General features: G+C 42.1%; 1 protein-coding gene across 2 annotated transcripts in view; it reads right to left on the bottom strand.

The window, feature by feature from the left end:
• TPH2 (tryptophan hydroxylase 2) overlaps positions 1 to 19,580 on the bottom strand; it is a 103,626-nt gene that overhangs the window by 33,967 nt on the left and 50,079 nt on the right. For both annotated transcript variants that reach the window (XM_049625983.1, XM_049625984.1), the window contains exon 8: positions 5,076 to 5,202. In XM_049625983.1, the coding sequence (XP_049481940.1) occupies positions 5,076 to 5,202 (127 nt within the window). The remainder of the gene's footprint in view (positions 1 to 5,075; positions 5,203 to 19,580) is intronic.

Below are 19,580 nucleotides of genomic sequence, written 5' to 3'. Positions count from 1 at the left end.
TAAATGTTTATTAAATGTTTGTATTTATTTATTTTGAGGGGGGAGGGGCAGAGAGAGAGGGGGAGAGAGCGAATCCCAAGTAGGCTCCACACTGCCAGTGCAGAGCCTGACATGGGGCTCGATCTCACGAATGGAGAAATCATGACCTGAACCAAGATCAAGGGTCAGATGTTCAACCAACTGAGTGCCCCTGCGAAACACTTTTCAGAGTAGATGGGTAGAGTCTATAAAGCTGGAAGGAACTGGAATCACAAGGCTTGTGAGAGGCAGGAAATCAAAGGGAGCTGGGGTGGGGGCACATGCAATATGAGAAAAAGAGAAATGAGTAGATCAGACAAAACCATGGTGAGTTCCCCCCTCCACTCCCCCCACCCCACCAACTCTCCACTGCATTTAGAAGAGGTTCAAAATCTTTGTGTTAAAATCTTTTGCAAGTTTTACTCTCTTGGGTTTTGTTTTGTTTTGTTTTGTTTTGTTTTGTTTTGTTTTGTTTTTAACTGTCAAAGCTACTGCAAGATTCCAGGCAGGATTCTTGGCTCCCTTGGGGGACACTTGATCCTCCTTAACCTGTCACCAGCTACTTCCTACATAGAAATGAACCTGTCTTATGTGAAATTTAAGAAACACAACAGATGAACATAGGGGAAGGGAAAGAAAAATAAAAACAGAAAGGGAGGAAAATCATAAGAGACTCTTAAATACAGAGAATAAACTGAGGGTTGCTAGAGGGGAGGTAGGGGGTATGGGCTAGATGGGTGATGGGCACTAAGGAGGGCACTTGTGATAAGCACTGGGTGTTGTATATAAGTGACGAATCACTAAATTCTACTCCTGAAACCGTTACTACACTACATGTCAACTCACTTGGATTTAAATAAAAATGTTTTTTGAAAAGAAGAAGAAATGAAACTGCTGGCCTCTGCTCCCAGTTCTGAACCCCAGTCTCCACCACTGAATTCAGAACTCAAACGCATTTGGAAGCTTCACCTTAAATCCACTTCTTCTGCATACCTTCTCACCTATATTAATAAAAGCTCACACTAACTCTGGATTTTCATACTTTTGTGGATGAAAGGTCAAAAGCTCCTTGATGCAAGTATACCTTTTTGTCTTTTTCTTATTCCTACCTCATGGTACCTAGGATTCTTTAGCCATTTAAAGACTAACTATTGATTGGCTTTTGCAGAAGTACATGTATATTCCAGGAAAAAGGCAATGAAAAAATGAGAGAGAGAAACATGATTAATGACCCAATGATCTCTAACAGACGGAAGCATTTTTAGCTGTTGGACCTAAGGCAATCATAGCCAAGGGTATTAGAATCATGCTAAGGAATGTAAGTTCCAAAAGAAAACATATTCATCCTATAAATTTACTGGTCCTAGTATAATAGGTTTCAAGATACAAGTATTCAAGTATTCATTTTTTTCCTTGCAAATGTAAGCATAGAAACAAAAAATAATTCTCCCCCCAAAGATGTCCTGCCCTAATCCCTAGAAAGTATTACATTTGCAGATATCATTAAGAATATGGACCATGAAATGGTGAAATTATTGTGAATTATCCAGCAGGGCCCAATCTAATCACATAAGTCCTTAAAAACAAAACAACTTTCCCAGCTTCAGTCAGTGAAGAGAGATGTGGCAATGGCAGAAAGATCAGAGAGTTGCAACGTTGCTGGCTTTGAAGACAAAGGAAGAGGTCCATGAGCCAAGGAATGGAAGCAACCTCTAGATACTCGAAAAAGCAAAGAAACAGATTCTCCCCTGGGGCCTCCAGAGAGGAGCACAACCCTGTTGACACCTTAATTTTATTTTCTTTAATGTTTACTTATTTTTTGAGAGAGCAAGCAAAAGCATGGGGGAGGGGCAGAGAGAGGGAAAGAGAGAGAATCCCAAGCAGGCTCTGTGCTGTCAGCCAACACAGGGCTTGATACCAAGAACCGTGAGATCATGAGCTGAGCCAAAATCAAGAGTTGGTCGCCTAACCACCTGAGCCACCCAGGCATCCCAACACTTTAATTTTAGCTCAGTGAGAATTGTGTCAAACTTCTAAGCTTAATGAAACTGTAAGATAACAAATTTGTGTTGTTTTAAGTCATACGTAATTTGTTAACAGTAGTGATAGATAACTAATACAAAAGGCAATCCTTGTTTTCAGCATGGCCCTGCAATCTGGTGAGCAGGCATTCCCTGCTGGGTCCCCAAATCAGAGAGATTTCTTATTCTGGCTGAAACTGTCCCTCAGGTCCCCCCCTCCTTTCCCCCTTTGCAACTTGGCTGACTTTTTCATCTTTCGGGACCCAGTACAAACTTTCTCTCCTCTGAAAAATCTTAGTTTTACCTATACAGGCTACAAATTTCCCAAACGTGAGGACCGTGTTATATTCTTGGTGAATGCTAGTTTGAACGATGGACTTAATTAATTATCACTTTATGGAGTGTAAAAATAAAGGCCAACAAACCTACTTTTTTGTTACTGCTTTTAAAAAAGAAATAAGATCACTCACTAGGATCTACCTACATTCACATCCATGCAGCCCTACCTTATTCCTTCCCGTCCTCTCTTTGGACACACACAGAGCCTGGCAGAGTTGAATCCCGATTTGTGATTGTTCAGAGTCAGACAAATAAGGAGTACATTCATCCCTGATGAAGAGTACAAGTTATAGGGGGTTAAAGGCTGAAACCAGGAAAATTTCAAGGGAAATCTTCCAGGCACAGAAAAAGTTCTAAAATGTGGAGTTTAAAGACAGAGCCAAGGTTTGAGAATTAAATAACAGAACTCAGTGGTGTGGTGGTTTTAAAACATGTCTACAAACACTCTGACACTCCTTTCTTCCAGAAGTGGAGGCTAATCTCCTTCCCCTTCAATGTGGGCTGGAGTGAGTCCCTTCTAACGAACATAATATGGCTGACATGAGCAACATGTGATCAAGTCAGAGAAGTCATTACAACTTCCTCCCTACATCGATCTCTTTCTCCTCCTCCCCCTCCCCCATTACTTGCTCTAGAGAAAGTGACTTGCCAACAGCCACATGAGTGAACTCTCTTGGCAGAAGATTCCCAAATCTTCACATAACTGCAGGCCCCGCCCACATCTTGACAGCAACCACAGGAGCGTCCTTGAGCCAGAACCACTCGGCTAAGATGCTCCTGAATTCCCAAACACCAACTATGAGATGACAAATGTTCGCTGTTTCAAGCCACTAAGTTTTGGAGTTATTTGTTATGCAGTAATAGATAGCCAATATACATGAGATACATTCCCTAGGGCAGAGGTTGCAAATTGGAAGTTAAGATCCTGATTCTGTCTACAAATATATTTTCCTCAGCTCACAATGTTTTTTATGAGCCAAAATCTTAAAATCATTTAAATTCCTTTAGAAATCTAGATTTCCAGTCTCTCTCAAAAATTTGGAGAACTGGCAACACAAAGCCTGCACTCCTGTCTGGCAGCTGCCAGTGAAAACTGAGGACCTGCCTTCGGCAATAGGCTCTAATGGGTTTACTGAAGCCCCCATTGACCCCACTAATTATTCATCTCTACATTGACACTAACAGCATGGCTTTTGCACTGCTGCTTCTCTTATATTAGAAAAACATTTCTCATTTCTTATATCTCTATGAAAACTAGGAAACAAAAGATGAGCTGAAAGGGCCAGTTGTCTTAAGAAATGTAGGAGGGGCGCCTGGATGGCTCGGTCAGTTAAACGTCCAATTCTTGATTTCAGCTCAGGTCATGATCTCACAGTCATGAGTAACAGCCTGGCGTCGGGCTCCGTGCTCAGTGTGGAGCCTGCTTAAGATTCTCTCGTGGGGTGCCTGGGTGGCTCAGTAGGTTAAGTGTCCAACTTAGGCTCAGGTCATGATCTCACAATTTGTGGGCTCTGCGTTGGGCTCTGTGCTGACAGCTCAGAGCCTGAAGCCTGCTTTGGATTCTGTGTTTCCCTCTCTCTCTGTTCCTCCCCTACTCGCACTCTGTGTGTGTCTCTCTCTCAAAAATAAATACAGGTTAAAAAAAATGTAAGATTGTTTCTCCCTCTGTTCCTCCTGTGCTTGCTCACACACACGTGCTTCTCTCTCTCTCTCTCTCTCTCACTCTCTCTCTCTCTCTCTCAAAACAAAAAACTTTTTTGAAAAGAAAAGAAATCTAGAGCATGTATTTCCTGGTAGGAGTGAAGAATATCCCTACATGCCTGATGTGACATCAATGTGTATCTATAGCAAATACACACAACTTAAGCTTCCATTTTTAATTCCTCTGATAGCTTTGTTCATTTAGGCAAATGGACTGGCCCCTGTGTAAGTGAGTGTGCTAAAGTTGTTCTTTCTTACCCTGGTCTCTTCGAAATGGGGTTAAGGTAAGGTAGATATGCTTGCTAGATTTGCATCTTAAAGGAAGCCACCAACATGACATTTTTCCTCTCATATTGCTTGTTTTGAGAAAAAAACCTTGTTGAGAACATAGTAACTATTAAATCTTTCTCTGGTTTTGTACTTATAATAATTGTTTCACCTAAGCTTCTCATGGCTGTCTCAAATTGTGTCTGACCACACCCATATTCACTAATCAGTGATAACCTCAAGTACAACCCTACTTTTTCATAAATGCATAACTTTCAGTATTCCTAATGTTTCTAGGAAAAAAAACATTGAACTAGAACAGAAGTCAACGAATTTCAGCACACAAGCCAAACGTGGCCCACTGCCAGCTTTTATAAATAAAGTTTTATTGGAACACAGCCACCATTCATTCATTTACATACTGCCTCTGGCTACTTTTGCATCACAGTGACTTAACTGAGTAGTTGTGACAGAGACCTTATGAGCTGCGAGCCTAAAATATTTACTCTCTAGCCACTCCTTGAACAAGAAGGATAAAATATAAACATCTTAATGGCTGATGAGCTAAGAACACATTGTACTTCAAAGGAACACAACGCAGTAATCACTGAAGTCACCATGCCTTCTCCATAAAATTTGCCTTGTAATCATCATGAATGACTCTTAAGCTTTGTTTACCTTACAAATGGATATAAATAGAACAGTTTTTTTCATTGAAAATGAACTCACGGTGGCTAGTTTCTGAACATCTTCATCTGATGCTCCCAGAGATGCCAGGCCTATTTCTTGTGAAAACTGAGCAAACTTAGGATCCGCGAGTAGTGGAACATGTCCCAGGAGTTCATGACATGTGTCTCTGACAAGAAAAACATCATAAAAATATGTTATACAGGAAGTCCAAACTGTCACTGGTAGAACAAGACTTAAAATCCTAAATAGAACCTTGTTACTATGATCAATTACCGTTACCAAATTTCATCAGTTCTAAGACTTTTTATCACCTTTTAACATCTCTGAAATCCAGCCACACCTCACAATTCATGGCATCTTAAATTGTGTGATATACGATATTTTTAATAAGTTGATAGCAACTACTATTTTCAAGTGCTTGCCATATGCCAACCACATGGGAAGTGTTTTATGACAAATACTGTCTCTTTTAACCCTCAAGGGAAAGTTAGAGAATTAAAGTAACTTCTTAGTGCAAAAGCCTATAGAGCAGGGATGGGCAACCTACAGTCGCAGGCCAATCTAGCCCACTCCGTGTTTTCGTAATAAAGTTTAATTGAAACACAGCCATGCCCATTCATTTATGTATTGTCTGTGGCTCCTTTAGACTAGAATGGCAGAGTTGAGTAGCTGTGACTGAGACCAGATGGCCCATGAAGCCTAAAATATTTACTAGCTGGCCCTTCACAGACAAAGTTTGCTGTAAGGATAAAGCCAAAATTTTAATCCAGCTTGTGGTGATTTCTAAACTGTTGCTTTTAACACTTAAGTTGCACTGCCTGCCATGTTACACTTTGCGGACAGCAGAAAACAGCAGAGGGATTATATTGTCATCATCAAAGTGACTTTTCCCATAAACAACTTATCTGCCTATAACACAGGCAACTCCCTTGAGCCTGCACGTTGGAAAACCTTCCCAGTCCTCTGCTTTGGGCAGCCTGAACTAGGTAATAATAGAAGCTTAGGTCTGTTCTCATTTGCCTGAGCTTCCATTTGGAGCCAAATGATCAGGCAAAGGCAAGTATGTGTCACAGTGAAGCAAGGCAGATGCCTTCCTGAGTCATTGCCACAAATCACACACTGTTCCCTGATACCAAGCTATATTAGAATGAATTCTCCTATGACTCTCTGGGAATGGATCGAGAAGCTGCAATACTTTATTTTCTTGACGAAAAGTAATTAGCCAGGTAGTCTTTGAAAGATGTTTCCTGACTTCACCTGGCCTCCTCTGAAGTGTATCACTTTCAATAGGTGCTAAAATATAAATGCCAGGTGCTACCACTATTATCATAAGTATAAAGTACATTGGGTGGTTACATGGTTGAAGCAAGTGAATGGTGGTCAAGGGTACAAGACTGATGCCCATATAAAACAGATGGCATTACTCAGTCAAAAAATCTTGTTCCCACAACTCAAACCACATCCCCAGCCTTGGCTAGCCACTTCACAGATACATCAGGTTGAAAGGGTAGCCAAAGGAGAATGTGTAGATGGGATACTAAAAGAAATTCCCAATTTATTCCCTGTCAGCTGTGTGCCGATAGCTTTCTTTTTACACAGAACTGGATTTGTGGAAAAGAATACATGGCAGTTACTCTCCACTCATATTATTTAAGGCAGAGAATCAGACTCATTGGATTCTAGGGAATAAGGAGAATTCAAATATTATCTGAGCCCTTCATTTGACCTATAAAGAAATTAAAAAGAGAAGGGAGAAAAGAAAGCTAACATATTCTGAGCTCCTATTATGTGTTGGGTACTGTACTAAATGCTCTTGTATCATATTAATTTATCTATACTTACAAAGAAGACTTATTATTCCCATTTGATAAACGGGGAAACTAAAATTCATGTAAATTTAACTATCTTTCCAAGGTCACAATCTCAATAAAAGACAGACAAGATTTGAAATCAAATTCCTCCAACTTAAACGCTGTCCTCTTTCCGCTCTGTTGTTTTAACTGGAAGATGTGGAGTAAACGAGAAGGGATGGGTGAGGGGGCACAGCTTACATGGTTGGGAGAGAGCTTAACCAAGTTGGTTAGCACAAGTGCAAATGTAGTCAGTATGTTGTGAATCTCTTTTCCTGCCACCCAGTGGCCCTCCATTCCTTGAGGAGAATTTTTAAGAATATCCATGACTGAGTCCTACCTAAAACCAATTCAGTCAGACTCTCTGGGATAGACCAGAGTATCTGCATTATTCTAAAGGCGCTGAAGGTGCTAAGAAGGCACAGCCAAGGTGGAGACCCGCTGTCAGAACAGTTGATGCTCTAGAGCTCTACTAGCAGGCTTCAAGCAGCAAGGACATGAAACTAACACTCAATGTGATTATGTAATCTTGAGCTGCTCAAATTTAATTCCACTGAAATGACATCATAATACTGAGGAATAATGAAAGGTGGTGAAAGATAGTTCACTAGGTAGCTAATCACTTCTTCACGTGCATTTGATTCAGTTAAAGGTCTAAAAGTTCTATGCTGGGAGTGGAGCCTATAGACGTGCTCCTGTGATCAGTTTTTTAAAAGGCCATGCAGGGGCACCTGGATAGTTCAATCGGTTGGGCATCTGACTTCGGCTCAGGTCATGATCTCGGGGTCTGTGGGTTCGTGCCCCACTTCTGGCTCTGTGCTGACAGCTCAGAGCCTGGAGCCTGTTTTGGATTCTGTGTCTCCCTCTCTTTCTGCCCCTTCCTAGCTTGCACTCTATTTCTCTCTCTTTCTCTCTCTCTCTCTCTCAAAAATAAGCATTAAAAAAAATTAATAAAAGGCCATGCAGTCTGCACTGGTGTTGGAATTAGGATTGAGTGGCCCACCATGGATAAATCTGAGTAATTCCATTGTAGCCTATAATGTAAATACTAAAGCACCCCTCCCTATCCAGGCAGAAAAGATGACAATAATAATTCCAAAACTAGACCAGATGTCAAACTGTGGGGAAGTACTGAAGGTGACATAAACAAACAAGGTAAGCAGAAACTAAAATAGTGATTATTGTGACCAATGCATATTGAATGCTTACTATGGGACAGGTACTGCGAGAAGGCTGCTGCAGAGGACAGTCTTCTATCTACCTAGGTACTAATGGAATTCAAAAACATGAAGATAGAAGCAAAAGTGAAAAGTTGGCAACTACAAAGGAAAAAAGAAGGAAAACACTAAGATCCAAAGACATTAAGGAGTCAATTCCCTATAATAAAAAAGGAACTAACGCCTAGATTTTAAGTTAAGGTGTCATTATCAGAAACCTATAATTCTCAGCCACCTTAAGAACCTTTAATCGCATTGCAATGACAAGGTAATCCAACTATATGGAGAAGAGGATAAAAGAAATAAATCTGACAGAAAGAAATCATACAATATGGCAGAATACACTATTTCCTTAAAAAGGAAAGCCTGAAGCAAGATGTCTAACAGAATTACTAATGGAGCGTGAGGGATGCCCTCTGCCCTGTGATAAGTAGAAATGATTTGTGTTGTATCTCAGTAGTCTGTGTCTTCTTCTCAGCTCTGTGTCCACACAGAGACCCTGAGAAAGACCTGCAGCTCAGATTCCTGAGCAAGTGTGCATGCAGCATGGACAATATGGATAGCAAGTCCACTTCTCATTGAGCCAAGGCTCTGCACACCCATATTTCAAGACCAGAAACAAGCTTATTGTCTTTCATGACTTTGGTGCAACATTCTCAGAAATTAACACCAGATCATTCCCTATCCCAGTCTTTGGCTTAGATGTGCAGTGTAGACAAAGGTAACAGAAGTGTCCAGAAACTCTTCAAGCAAACAACAAAGAGATTTTTAATGTTACTAATAAAAGCAATTACTTAGCTTTGAAAAATTGACATTTTTTTTAGTTTCTTTGACACCAAAGGATCTAGAAGCTTGGATTGACTATGATTTTTAGAGGCTGAAAAATGTTCCAGACTATTGGGAGTCTGAGGGAAAAGGCTGAGCTTTGTCTCCAACCGTTGCATTAATTAGGTTCCGTTGGGCTGAAATCATGCCATTTCGCCCTATTTTACAAAGTACAACAGTGATTCTGTCCTGCATATAACATAGTTCACGATCCCTCCATTGGTTGTATCGTCCACAGCCGGACCCCTGAGTATCTAATTATGAACAGGGTTCCAAGGTGAGTCCACAACTATTGCCTTATCACAACAGATCTCTCTAAAAAGATTCAATTATTTGGCTATAATTGCACCTGTCAGCACATGCTGCCTCCAATCTTTACATCGGCAAACTTTTCTCTTTTTAACTCACATCCCTTTGATGCATTTTCGCCTGAATAATGCTTTTCAGAAGGCTTTTCACAAAAGCGCTCTGTTCACTGGAAATGTAGGACCTTTAAAAACTGTTAACACTGTAAAACATCATGTCTCCTTTTGAAAAAAAAAAAAAAGGAAAAAGAAAAGCTAGAGCTGATATCAGACTCTAAACTTTTGCTGCTCTAAATTGGAATCTTCTCTGATAAGCCCTGTTAGGAGGATTCTAAAGCCTGCTGAAATGGGCCCACAAAGGGGCCTGGGCAAAGTGCCTCAGGGGAATTCTTAAATCATTCTAAGAAAGTTGCGATCATCTTGCTACGGGGAAATAAGGGTCCTGGTTGTTAAGTTCACATTCAAAATGAGTCTGGCATTTTTCTCCTCTTATCAGTTTTCAAAGCTGACTCCTCACTCTACGTGTTGAACAACTCCTTTTTATTTCTGCTGTAAATTAAAGCCTTTAGGACGCAGTGAGCCAGCGTCCAACATTTGCTTCCCATCCCAAATCAGTGCATCTGTCTTTTAAACCATATTTCTATAGTTTTTGTTTGTTCTAAATGACACAGAAGCCAACGCTTTAGCTAAATCATGAAGGGAAGGAAAGCAAGATGAGTGGGAGGGGTGAGGAGTTTGCACTGGTGAAATGGTGCGGGAGGATGAGCTGGGAGGCAAAATTGGGTATCTTTTTCAGCTTTCACACAACATTTGGTGGGTGAGTGCAAGTAATCTGGGATAACACCCCGGGACACATTGAAAAGGGGGTGACTTGGTTTGTTTTTACTGCACCGAGGAAATGATAACAGGACTTCATTTGGTATCGAGGCAATTTTCCTTCAGTGATCTCCTTGGAGCCAAATACGGAATTCCTTTGGTTTAGATTTAAAATAGAATACTGTAAAATCTGGCCCAGATAAAATTTTAGGCAGCCCTTATGATCACTCCCTCTTCTATCCCTATTGCAGTATAGATAAATAGATACGTGGCCCTCTTTCTGTGAAGCTGAGCACTTGGATATTGCTCTAGAGGAAATCTTTACTTTTTTCCCCCTAGGAATCATCAGAAAGGCCACCAATGTTACTCTTCTTCACTACAATTCTTTTGAGACCGACAGAAGATATTATAGTTATCTTTTTTGAAATTTTGTTCAAGAAGCATTTATTGTATGCCTGTTATGTACCAAGTACTATGCTCGGAAGTGAGGCTTAAAAGTAAATAAGACATAATCCTAGAATAACTCTTAGAAAGCCACCTTATGGTTCCATAAAAGGGCAAACAGCAAGTACTAACTTTCCTGATCCAGTGAGAGACACAGTTTGCAGCTCTCACACGTACCATAAAAGGGTTGCAAGGGAAACTATTGATATGTCTTTAGTTCCCCCATCATCTCAGATATTTCTTATTCCTTGAAAAAATAAGGAATTTTGAATTCTTTCTCTGCCCCCTCCCCAAATTTCACTAAATATTAAGGACACAGTATAACATAATGGTTGAAAGTATATACTCTGAAGTCAGACCCAAGTCCATTTCCCACATTCCTGCATAGGCAAATGACTTAGAGCAGTTCTGTGCAATAGGACTTTCTGCAGTGCTGGAAATATTCTTTATCTGCATGGTCCAGTATGGTAGCTACTTGAAATGTGGCTAGCACTACTGAGGAACTAAATTTATAGTTATTTAATTTTAATTAATAAATTTAAATAGCCATGTCTCTACCACATTGGACAGCACAGATGGACTGTTTGCTCATCTTTTAGAATGGAGATTATATGGGTCCCTATCTCATGGAGTTCTTGAACAAGGATTAAGATAACCCATTGAAAACATTATTTCCCAACAAGTTATGTATCATTAATCATATTACATTAAATTATACTTACACCTACATCTACTGTACCTCAGCAAGTTTGCCCTTTCAGAAGATATTTTATCACTTAAACAAGATCTGGTAATCCTCTCCAAGACAGATGTCATGCCATGTTCGTCTTGGGTCACCTGGCACATAATAGATACTTGATAAGTGCTATTTCAACTCAACTGAATGGAGTGGTGATGATGGGGCTCTCCGGCTCCATAAAGAGGTAAATCCAAGTGGCTCACAAGTACAGTTTTCCTAATTTCCAGTGTAGCATAAGGACATTGAACTAGGTCTTGGTTTTGCTATTTCCTAGTTGTAGAGCCACAGGGAAACGACCTGACTTCTTTGAACTTTGGATTTGCCATCTATAAAATGATGACAGCCCTGCCTCCCTCATAAAAATGAGTGGAATCATGTCCACCCAATAGAACATGTGTGGGAAATGTAGATCCCTTTTTCCTTCTCTTTGGTGGTGGCTTCTGTACAGGTCAATAAGATGTAACTCTGCACAGCAGTGAAGAGGTATGACCAGTGGTTACGTCTTCCCTGCCTAATAATTTCAATCACTTTGAATTTCTTCTTCTGAACTTGCAATTTAAAAATGCAAATATTCCTAAAAAAAAAATTCTCCCAGGCCATCTCAGTCTTCCACACCTGAAGGTGCATAAATGAGTTTCTCCTTGACTACATGGCACTGAGGGAACATGAACTGTGGCTCAGGTGTGGCGTTAGGCAAACCTTGGAGGTGGGTAGGAAAGAATCCTGCTTTGAATCCACTAATATATATTTATATATATTTGAAGGCTTTACCCCAAGTCACTACGGATAACAGCCTACAAGAACAGAAACAGAGCTCCAGCAGACACTCAGGTACAGTTTGGTTTCAAAATGCACAGGCTTTAAATAATGTATAGGACTTTTTATTTTTCATGGAATATCTATTGTTAGAGTGCTTGGGGCACTTGAGACAAAAGGCTCTATAAAAAGTCTTAGGGGTATTTTTGCTTTTAGGCACCTCACAAAACTAGACCCAATTTTATGATTGAAAACTTGGGAGTCCAGGCTTAAGGAACATACGTGGCCTTGTAACTAAGCTGGAATTTTAGGAGACCTGTCAGCCTCCCCAGGAATTTAAGAGGTACCAAGAAAGAGTGGACCTATTTATATAAAGCTTTTCTTCTCTGCAAAGATCAAAGCATTATTTCATTATCCCTCACACAGAGAGGTTAAGTGGCTGCCTACAGTCATGTGGAGAGCTGATAGTGGGGCCAGGATTTCAGGTGCTACAGCCCCTAGGTCCTTCCATCTGAGGAGACAAACACAGCAGCCTTCTAGCTGCATTTCCACACCTTAGTGAAGCACTGTCCCCTTCTCCTCCCCCTTCCTGGTGAAAGAGGAAACGTCTCCTCCTGATAAATAGGGCAGGCTCTGGCCCTGTGAAGATCAAAGGAGAGGGTGGGATTCTAACAAAGACTGGTAGCCCAACCGACCAAAGACTGGAGAGGACCTGCATAGCTCCAGATCATCCAAAAGGCACATACAGCAGTTAAGGTTCTGGCACCAAATTAAAGTAAGATTGTTACTCTCAACTATGTCCTATAAAATTGGTGATTAGAAAACCAAGAAAGAAGCTATTCAATGTCATACGCAGAAGTTTTGAGTTTCCCTGTTTAATGGTGCTGTTTAACGTAGAATACTGGCTGATCTCACAGAAGCTGACGCTATAAGTCTACTTGAGTTCAAATCCTGACTACCCACTTACCAGCTATGTGACCTTGAGCAAGTTACCTAACCTTTCTGTGCCTCAGTTTCCTCATTTGGAAACTCAGAATAATAACAGTAACAACTCAGAAGGTTGTTGCATTAAATGAGTTCATCCACATACAATACTTAAAATCGTGCCTCGTACATAATAGTCAATAAATATATACTTGTTAATAGTAAAAAATATTATTGCTTCTGCTACTACAGATGTTGTTGTTGAAATTACCTGTTACTACAGACAGACAATGACAATATTTTCAGGTCTTGGGGCCTCTAATGTCTTAACTAGCCCTGGGAATACCCCAAACCAAACTTGTCCTGAAGCGAAGATGGCTGCTTTGCTGAGGGTGCGAGCTCTGGGTTCAAATGCAAGAAAAGGAGGCCAGATGGGATTGGCTTTCTGAGAACGAGCCTCTGGGTTCAAATGCAAGAAAAGGAGGCCAGATGGGATTGGCTTTCTGAGAACGTGCCATTTCCTGAGAACACAGAATGCTTCTGTGTAATCCTGAACAGCAACAATGATAATAGCACCGTGGAGAAAGCCAGTTGGCTAGGCAGGACGCTTGGCTCTGCGCTCCAGGCTCCTATGGGAAAGAGCAGGTTTAAGCTAAAGAGAGTTCATAGGAATGAAGGTTAAACTCTATAAAGTTCTGGCTTATCTTCCCAGCTCTGCAGTAAGACCTTGCCCGGACTCGCCTTCAGCAAGTCCCGATATTAAAAAACACCCACAACAGTCAGGGCTTAAGTCAGACAAGTTCACATGCCCAGAATCTCTCAGATGGCAGCAAGGAGGGAAAATTGAGAAGGGAAAGATCCTATTTTCCTCTCATTACAGACCTAGTGAGAAGCATCTGTTAGATCAGGAGAGGAGCAGCCAACCTTTCTTATAAATGTGAAAACCTACATCTTTACCTACTGATGCTATCACTTAACAAATGAGGATTAATGTCTGAGCCACAAGAAAATAAATGGCATCTTCTGCCAGTTTTAGAGAGGGTTCTGTTGTTCTAATAAGCAAAGGCTAAGCATAAAACTCATTCACTTTACTTAGAAACAGATGAAAAATACTGTCAGAAATAATTCACTTTTATTTTTCTTATAAAATTGAAACACAGCAGTAATTATAAGAAAAATCACCTGACTGCAAAGCCTTTTTAAAACTTTAAAACAGTTATATTTAAAGATAACATTAATTGCCCCTAAAATGTTCAACTGTGACAAGAGAGAATTTCCTCAATGTGAATGCATTTAGTTGTATTATAGCAATAGACATCGCAATATTTGTCAGTGGTGTCATGAATTATTTCCTAATGGTGGAAGTTCGCCCTGTGATTTGAAAAGTGGCCTACCAGGAGAGAGCAGAAGAAGATACACCCACATCAGTACGTGCCAAATAATCAATCATCCCAGCGCAGCTCTGAGTCAGGAACTCCCTCACTGAATAAGCTTATACTATGCTGTGCCAAGTATATTTTTGTTGCTAGTATGTTAAGCCCAACATCTGAAAATAAAATAGAATGAATATTTTAAATGTTTTCACTAAAACATTTTTAAAAGGCATTTCTGATACAAAATTGCATTATTACTTTGGTAATAGTTCTTCTGGAAAGACAGATATTGTACTGGCTTGACCTCAAAAAAATGATGTCAGAGAATGTACATTTATATTTAAAATTCCTGGTTGCTCCTCCCTAAGAAACAGACAAGGGGTAGAGGGCATGTGCTATGGATGTGTATTTCAACACTGCCCTGGCAATGTTTTAAGTTTCAAAGGGCATCCAGTACAGTACCATGAGGCCTCGGCCACCTCTGTTCAGAAATCTAGATTGGGGTGGGTTTGGCCTATGTTGAGGAGAACTAGACCAGACTATACAGGAGTGAGTGAATGAGTGAGTGTGTGTGTGTGTGTGTGTGTGCACGTAGCCTTAGAAAATAGGGTTTTCTTGCCCCATCCTTCTTCACTTCTGAGATTTCAGTCAATCCACACAGCTTCTGAAGGAAAGCATGAAATTTGGCCCCAGGAGAATATGGTTTTCTTGAGCTATATATATATTTTTTTAATATTTATTTATTTTTGAGAGAGACAGCACGAGCAGAGAAGGGCAGAGAGAGAGGGAAACAAAGAATCCAAAGCAGGCTCCAGGCTCTGAACTGTCAGCACAGAGCCCGACACTGGGCTGGAACTCACGAACCTCAAGATCATGACCTGAGCTGAAGTCGGATGCTTAAGCCCCAGGCATCCCGAACTATATTTCTTATTAAAGAGCTCTGCATTTCTGAGGAGCCTGGGTGGCTCCGTTTGTTGACCTTCTGACTCTTGATTCAGCTCAGGTCATGATCCCAGGGCCGTAAGATCAAGCCCTGCATCGGGCTCCATGCCCTGCTTAAGAATCAATCTCTCGGGGCGCCTGGGTGGCTCAGTCGGTTGGGCGGCCAACTTCGGCTCAGGTCATGATCTCTCAGTCCGTGAGGTCGAGCCCCACGTCGGGCTCTGTGCTGACAGCTCAGAGCCTGGAGCCTGTTTCAGATTCTGTGTCTCCCTCTCTCTGACCCTCCCCTGTTCATGCTCTGTCTCTCTCTGTCTCAAAAATAAATAAACGTTAAAATTTTTTTTTTTAAAGAATCAATCTCTCGGGGCGCCTGGGTGGCGCAGTCGGTTAAGCGTCTGACTTCAGCCAGGTCACGATCTCGCGGTCCGTGAGTTCGAGCCCCGCATCAGGCTCTGGGCTGATGGCTCGGAGCCTGGAGCCTGTTTCCAATTCTGTGTCTCCCTCCCTCTCTGCCCCTCCCCCGTTCATGCTCTGTCTCTCTCTGTCCCAAAAATAAATAAAAAACGTTGAAAAAAAAATTAAAAAAAAAAATCAATCTCTCAATCTCTCTCTCTCTCTCTCTCTCCCCCCCCATCTACCCCTCTCCTCCACTCATGCTCTTGCTAAAATTAAAAATTAAAAATTAAAAAAAAGAGCTCTCTGGGGCGCCTGGGTGGCTTGGTCGGTTAAGCATCCGACTTCGGCTCAGGTCATGATCTCACGGTCCGTGAGTTCGAGCCCCGCGTCGGGCTCTGTGCTGACAACTCAGAACCTGGAGCCTGTTTCAGATTCTGTGTCTCCCTCTCTCTCTGCCCCTCCCCTGTTCATGCTCTGTCTCTCTCTGTCTCAAAAATAAATAAATGTTAAAAAATAAAAATTTAAAAAAAAAAAGAGCTCTGGGGTGCCTGGGTGGTTCAGTCAGTTAAACGTCCAACTCTTGACTTCTGCTCAGGTCATGATCTGATGGTTCACGATGGAGCCCCACATCAGGCTCCATGCTGACAGTAAAGAGTCTGGGATTCTCTCTCTCCCTCTCTCTCTCTGCCCCTCCCCACTCATGCACACATGCCCACTCACTCTCTCAAAATAAATAAATTTAAAAAAATAGAGCTCTGCATTTCTAAAATACCACTGGGCATCAGGACTCCAGATGTAATTGAAAATCATATACACAAGTACATGTGCACATGCAAATTTGGTTAGCAGATGTTCAACAACCACCTTGCACAAAACACACTCAAGGAGTCTGTAGAAACTATGAGCAAGAGACCGCAGATCCCCTGGAAGGACATGCCCAGGGAGGAGAAATCAAAGGAACTAAAGCAGAGCTAGGGAGAGTGGAATACATACTGCATCTGAAAATCCAAAGCACCTCGTAAGAACCAGAAGCCTGATGTCAGAGACCAAACCAGGGAGTGAGGGAAAGGTCCCTGCCTACAATTTGCTTCTCCTCCCAGTATGCCTGAGACTCCTCAACTGAATCACAGCCACTCCAGCAAGAAGCTTCTAGAGACAAACCCAGAGATGCTGATACCTCCCTGATCCACTCTTCTCCCTGGGGGGAGAGACATGTCATTCATGTCAGACATGAATGACACATCCCCCTACGTGGCAGTCCCTTGGGGACCTGCACTAGTGCTTGGCAGGAGTTGCCAATCTCCTAGAACTTCTTCTTAATGCAATATTTTAAATATTAGTTCAGGGGCGCCTGGGTGGCGCAGTCGGTTGAGCGTCCGACTTCAGCCAGGTCACGATCTCGCGGTCCGTGAGTTCGAGCCCCGCGTCAGGCTCTGGGCTGATGGCTCAGAGCCTGGAGCCTGTTTCCGATTCTGTGTCTCCCTCTCTCTCTGCCCCTCCCCCGTTCATGCTCTGTCTCTCTCTCTGTCCCAAAAATAAATTTAAAAAGTTGAAAAAAAAAAATTAAATATTAGTTCAAATATAACTTAGAACATGTCACAGGATGACATTATTTTTTTTAATGTTTTTTTTTTTTTTTTTGAGAAAGAGAGAGAGAGAGAGACAGAGCATGAATGGATGAGGGGCAGAGAGAGAGGGAGACACAGAATCTGAAGCAGGTTCCAGACTCCAAGTTATCAGCACAGAGCCCAATGCAGGGCTCGAACCCACAAACTGAGAGATCATGATCCGAGCCATCCAGGCACCCTGGAATGACATTATTTTTAAAGTTAGGACAATGAGCTTTCCTGCCTTTTAAGTGGGACAATATTTAGGGTTAGTTACACAAAGGCAGAAATATATACCTTTTTAGCACCATGTAAAGTGCAGACTGTTTCCCTCTTTTCCTCTCTCTGTTTCTTTCCCTCCTTCCCTCTCTTGCTCTTTTTCCCTCATTGTAATAAGGGGGAGGTGGGGACAACTTGCACATTTCCTTTTGCCCTTCTTCTCCAGCTTCACAGTGAATAACCACTTTTTTATTCTGAAACGATCCTTATCCCAAACACAAAATAGATGAGCAGGATAGGTTGCCCCTTACTGGGTGTGACTGAAGAGAGCCAAGTGACCTATCCTCACAGCTTCAGTTGCTGCCTATAATTGCACCAGTAAAGGTTCAGGATTTTGCCTGAAGACAGTGAATGTGTAAAAATTCGTCAAAGGGTGTCCAGACATGTCCCTGAAATCAGAGTAAAGCCACTGGGAAGAGGGGAGGACACCCCCCAATACAGGGCTGCAGCCTTTCCGACAGAGGCCTCACCAACACACCGTGCATGCCCAGGGCTTCAAATAAATCCGCAGCATTCACTCCCCTGTGCTCCCTCACTCCACGGATCTCTGACTGGGTCTGGGACTCTGAGTGTATCTCGAACCTGGCACCTCCTGATAGCAGTACTGTCCATGGCTTCAGCCCACACAGGACTCAGTTTTCACCTTATATGCCAGGTTTGGGGATCCACTGCTCCCTCAGTCTGACCTCCTTGCTTCCACACTGCCTGTGCCAACCGGCTTTGAGTTCATTGCAATCTTATGAAGGAGACTGACACATGCACAATTAATTACCACTCAGTGTTGTCAGTGCTAAAATCAAAGTGACACAAAGTGTTACAGGATCATCCAGCTCCGACGAGAAGAAACTTCACAGAGAAGGTTGTGACTGAGCTTTCATCTAGAGAATTAAAAGGATTTTACCAGAGCCATTGCAGGTAGAATGAACCACCTGTGCAAAGGGGCAGGGGCATGAACCAGCAGGATCACAGGTATGGTGAGAAGTGCAGTGTGACCGGAGCATACGGTTTTGGAGGAGGCAGAAAGAGAAGCTGAAGTTATAGTTTAATGAGATCAGACTTTTCTCTCTACACACAACACAGAACAACAGAGGTTAAACAAGGGAATGCTATACAGCATTTATGTTTCAGAAAGGAAACAAAGTCTACAGACTGCTTCTCAAAGAAAAGAGAGCAATAACTGGCAGACAGAGCAACAATGTCATCATGACAGATTTCTTCCAGAACAGTGGTTCTCACTGGGGGCAATGTTGCCCCCCTCAGGGGACAACTGGCAGTATCTGCAGACATGTGTGGTTGTCACCTCTGGCCTCAGTGGAAGGGTGCTCTTGACATCTAGTGGATAGAGGCCAGGGATGCTACTAAACATCGTGCAAGGCACAAGACAGCCCTCCACAACGAAGAATTGTAACAGTGCTGAGGATGAGAAACCCTGTTCTAAAAGATGAGGTGGCCAGAGGGTGCACTATGACACAGCCACAGTGGATTTCCCGAGAGGCAGAGAGGAGACCTGGAGATGGTGGGCCTTCTCAAATGACTGTGCCACAATTCACATGCTGGGTGATGCTCACATACCCATGCACCCTGGATCTCTGCATCTTTCCCTCTCCTTCCACTGAGTGAGAAGGACGCTGCTGTTGGAATAACCTTGAATTTGACCCAATTGATTTATTTAAAGGAAATCATTTATAAACTTCAATACTCAATCAGTGACAAAGTGGCGTGTGATCATAGCCGATCAAAGCACGTAGCCACACAATGGCGATGTGCAGAATCCGTGCCCCGAGTGCTGCATGAGGGGAGAAGGAGATCTCTCCACTTCTAGCAAAACCAGTAACCTTTCAGTATAGGTAGAAACATAGGGAAAAGCAAGTCAGTCCTCCCAAGAAAACCAGGAGTCACTGATTCTCCAGAACGTTCACTGCTGTCCTCCAGGCCAGAAAACTCTCCCCAAGGAACCAATCCAATCTGCCATCACTTTTTAAATTAAAGTCTCACTATCTGGCCAAGTTTAGAGAACACAGAGCCTTTAGAATGTAAAATGCTGAAAAAGACCAAAGACATGTTTAAAACC

The sequence above is a fragment of the Panthera uncia genome, chromosome B4, assembly GCF_023721935.1.
Source record: "Panthera uncia isolate 11264 chromosome B4, Puncia_PCG_1.0, whole genome shotgun sequence".
Classification (NCBI taxonomy): Eukaryota; Metazoa; Chordata; class Mammalia; order Carnivora; family Felidae; genus Panthera; species Panthera uncia.
This window is presented reverse-complemented; position numbering and strand designations above follow the sequence as displayed.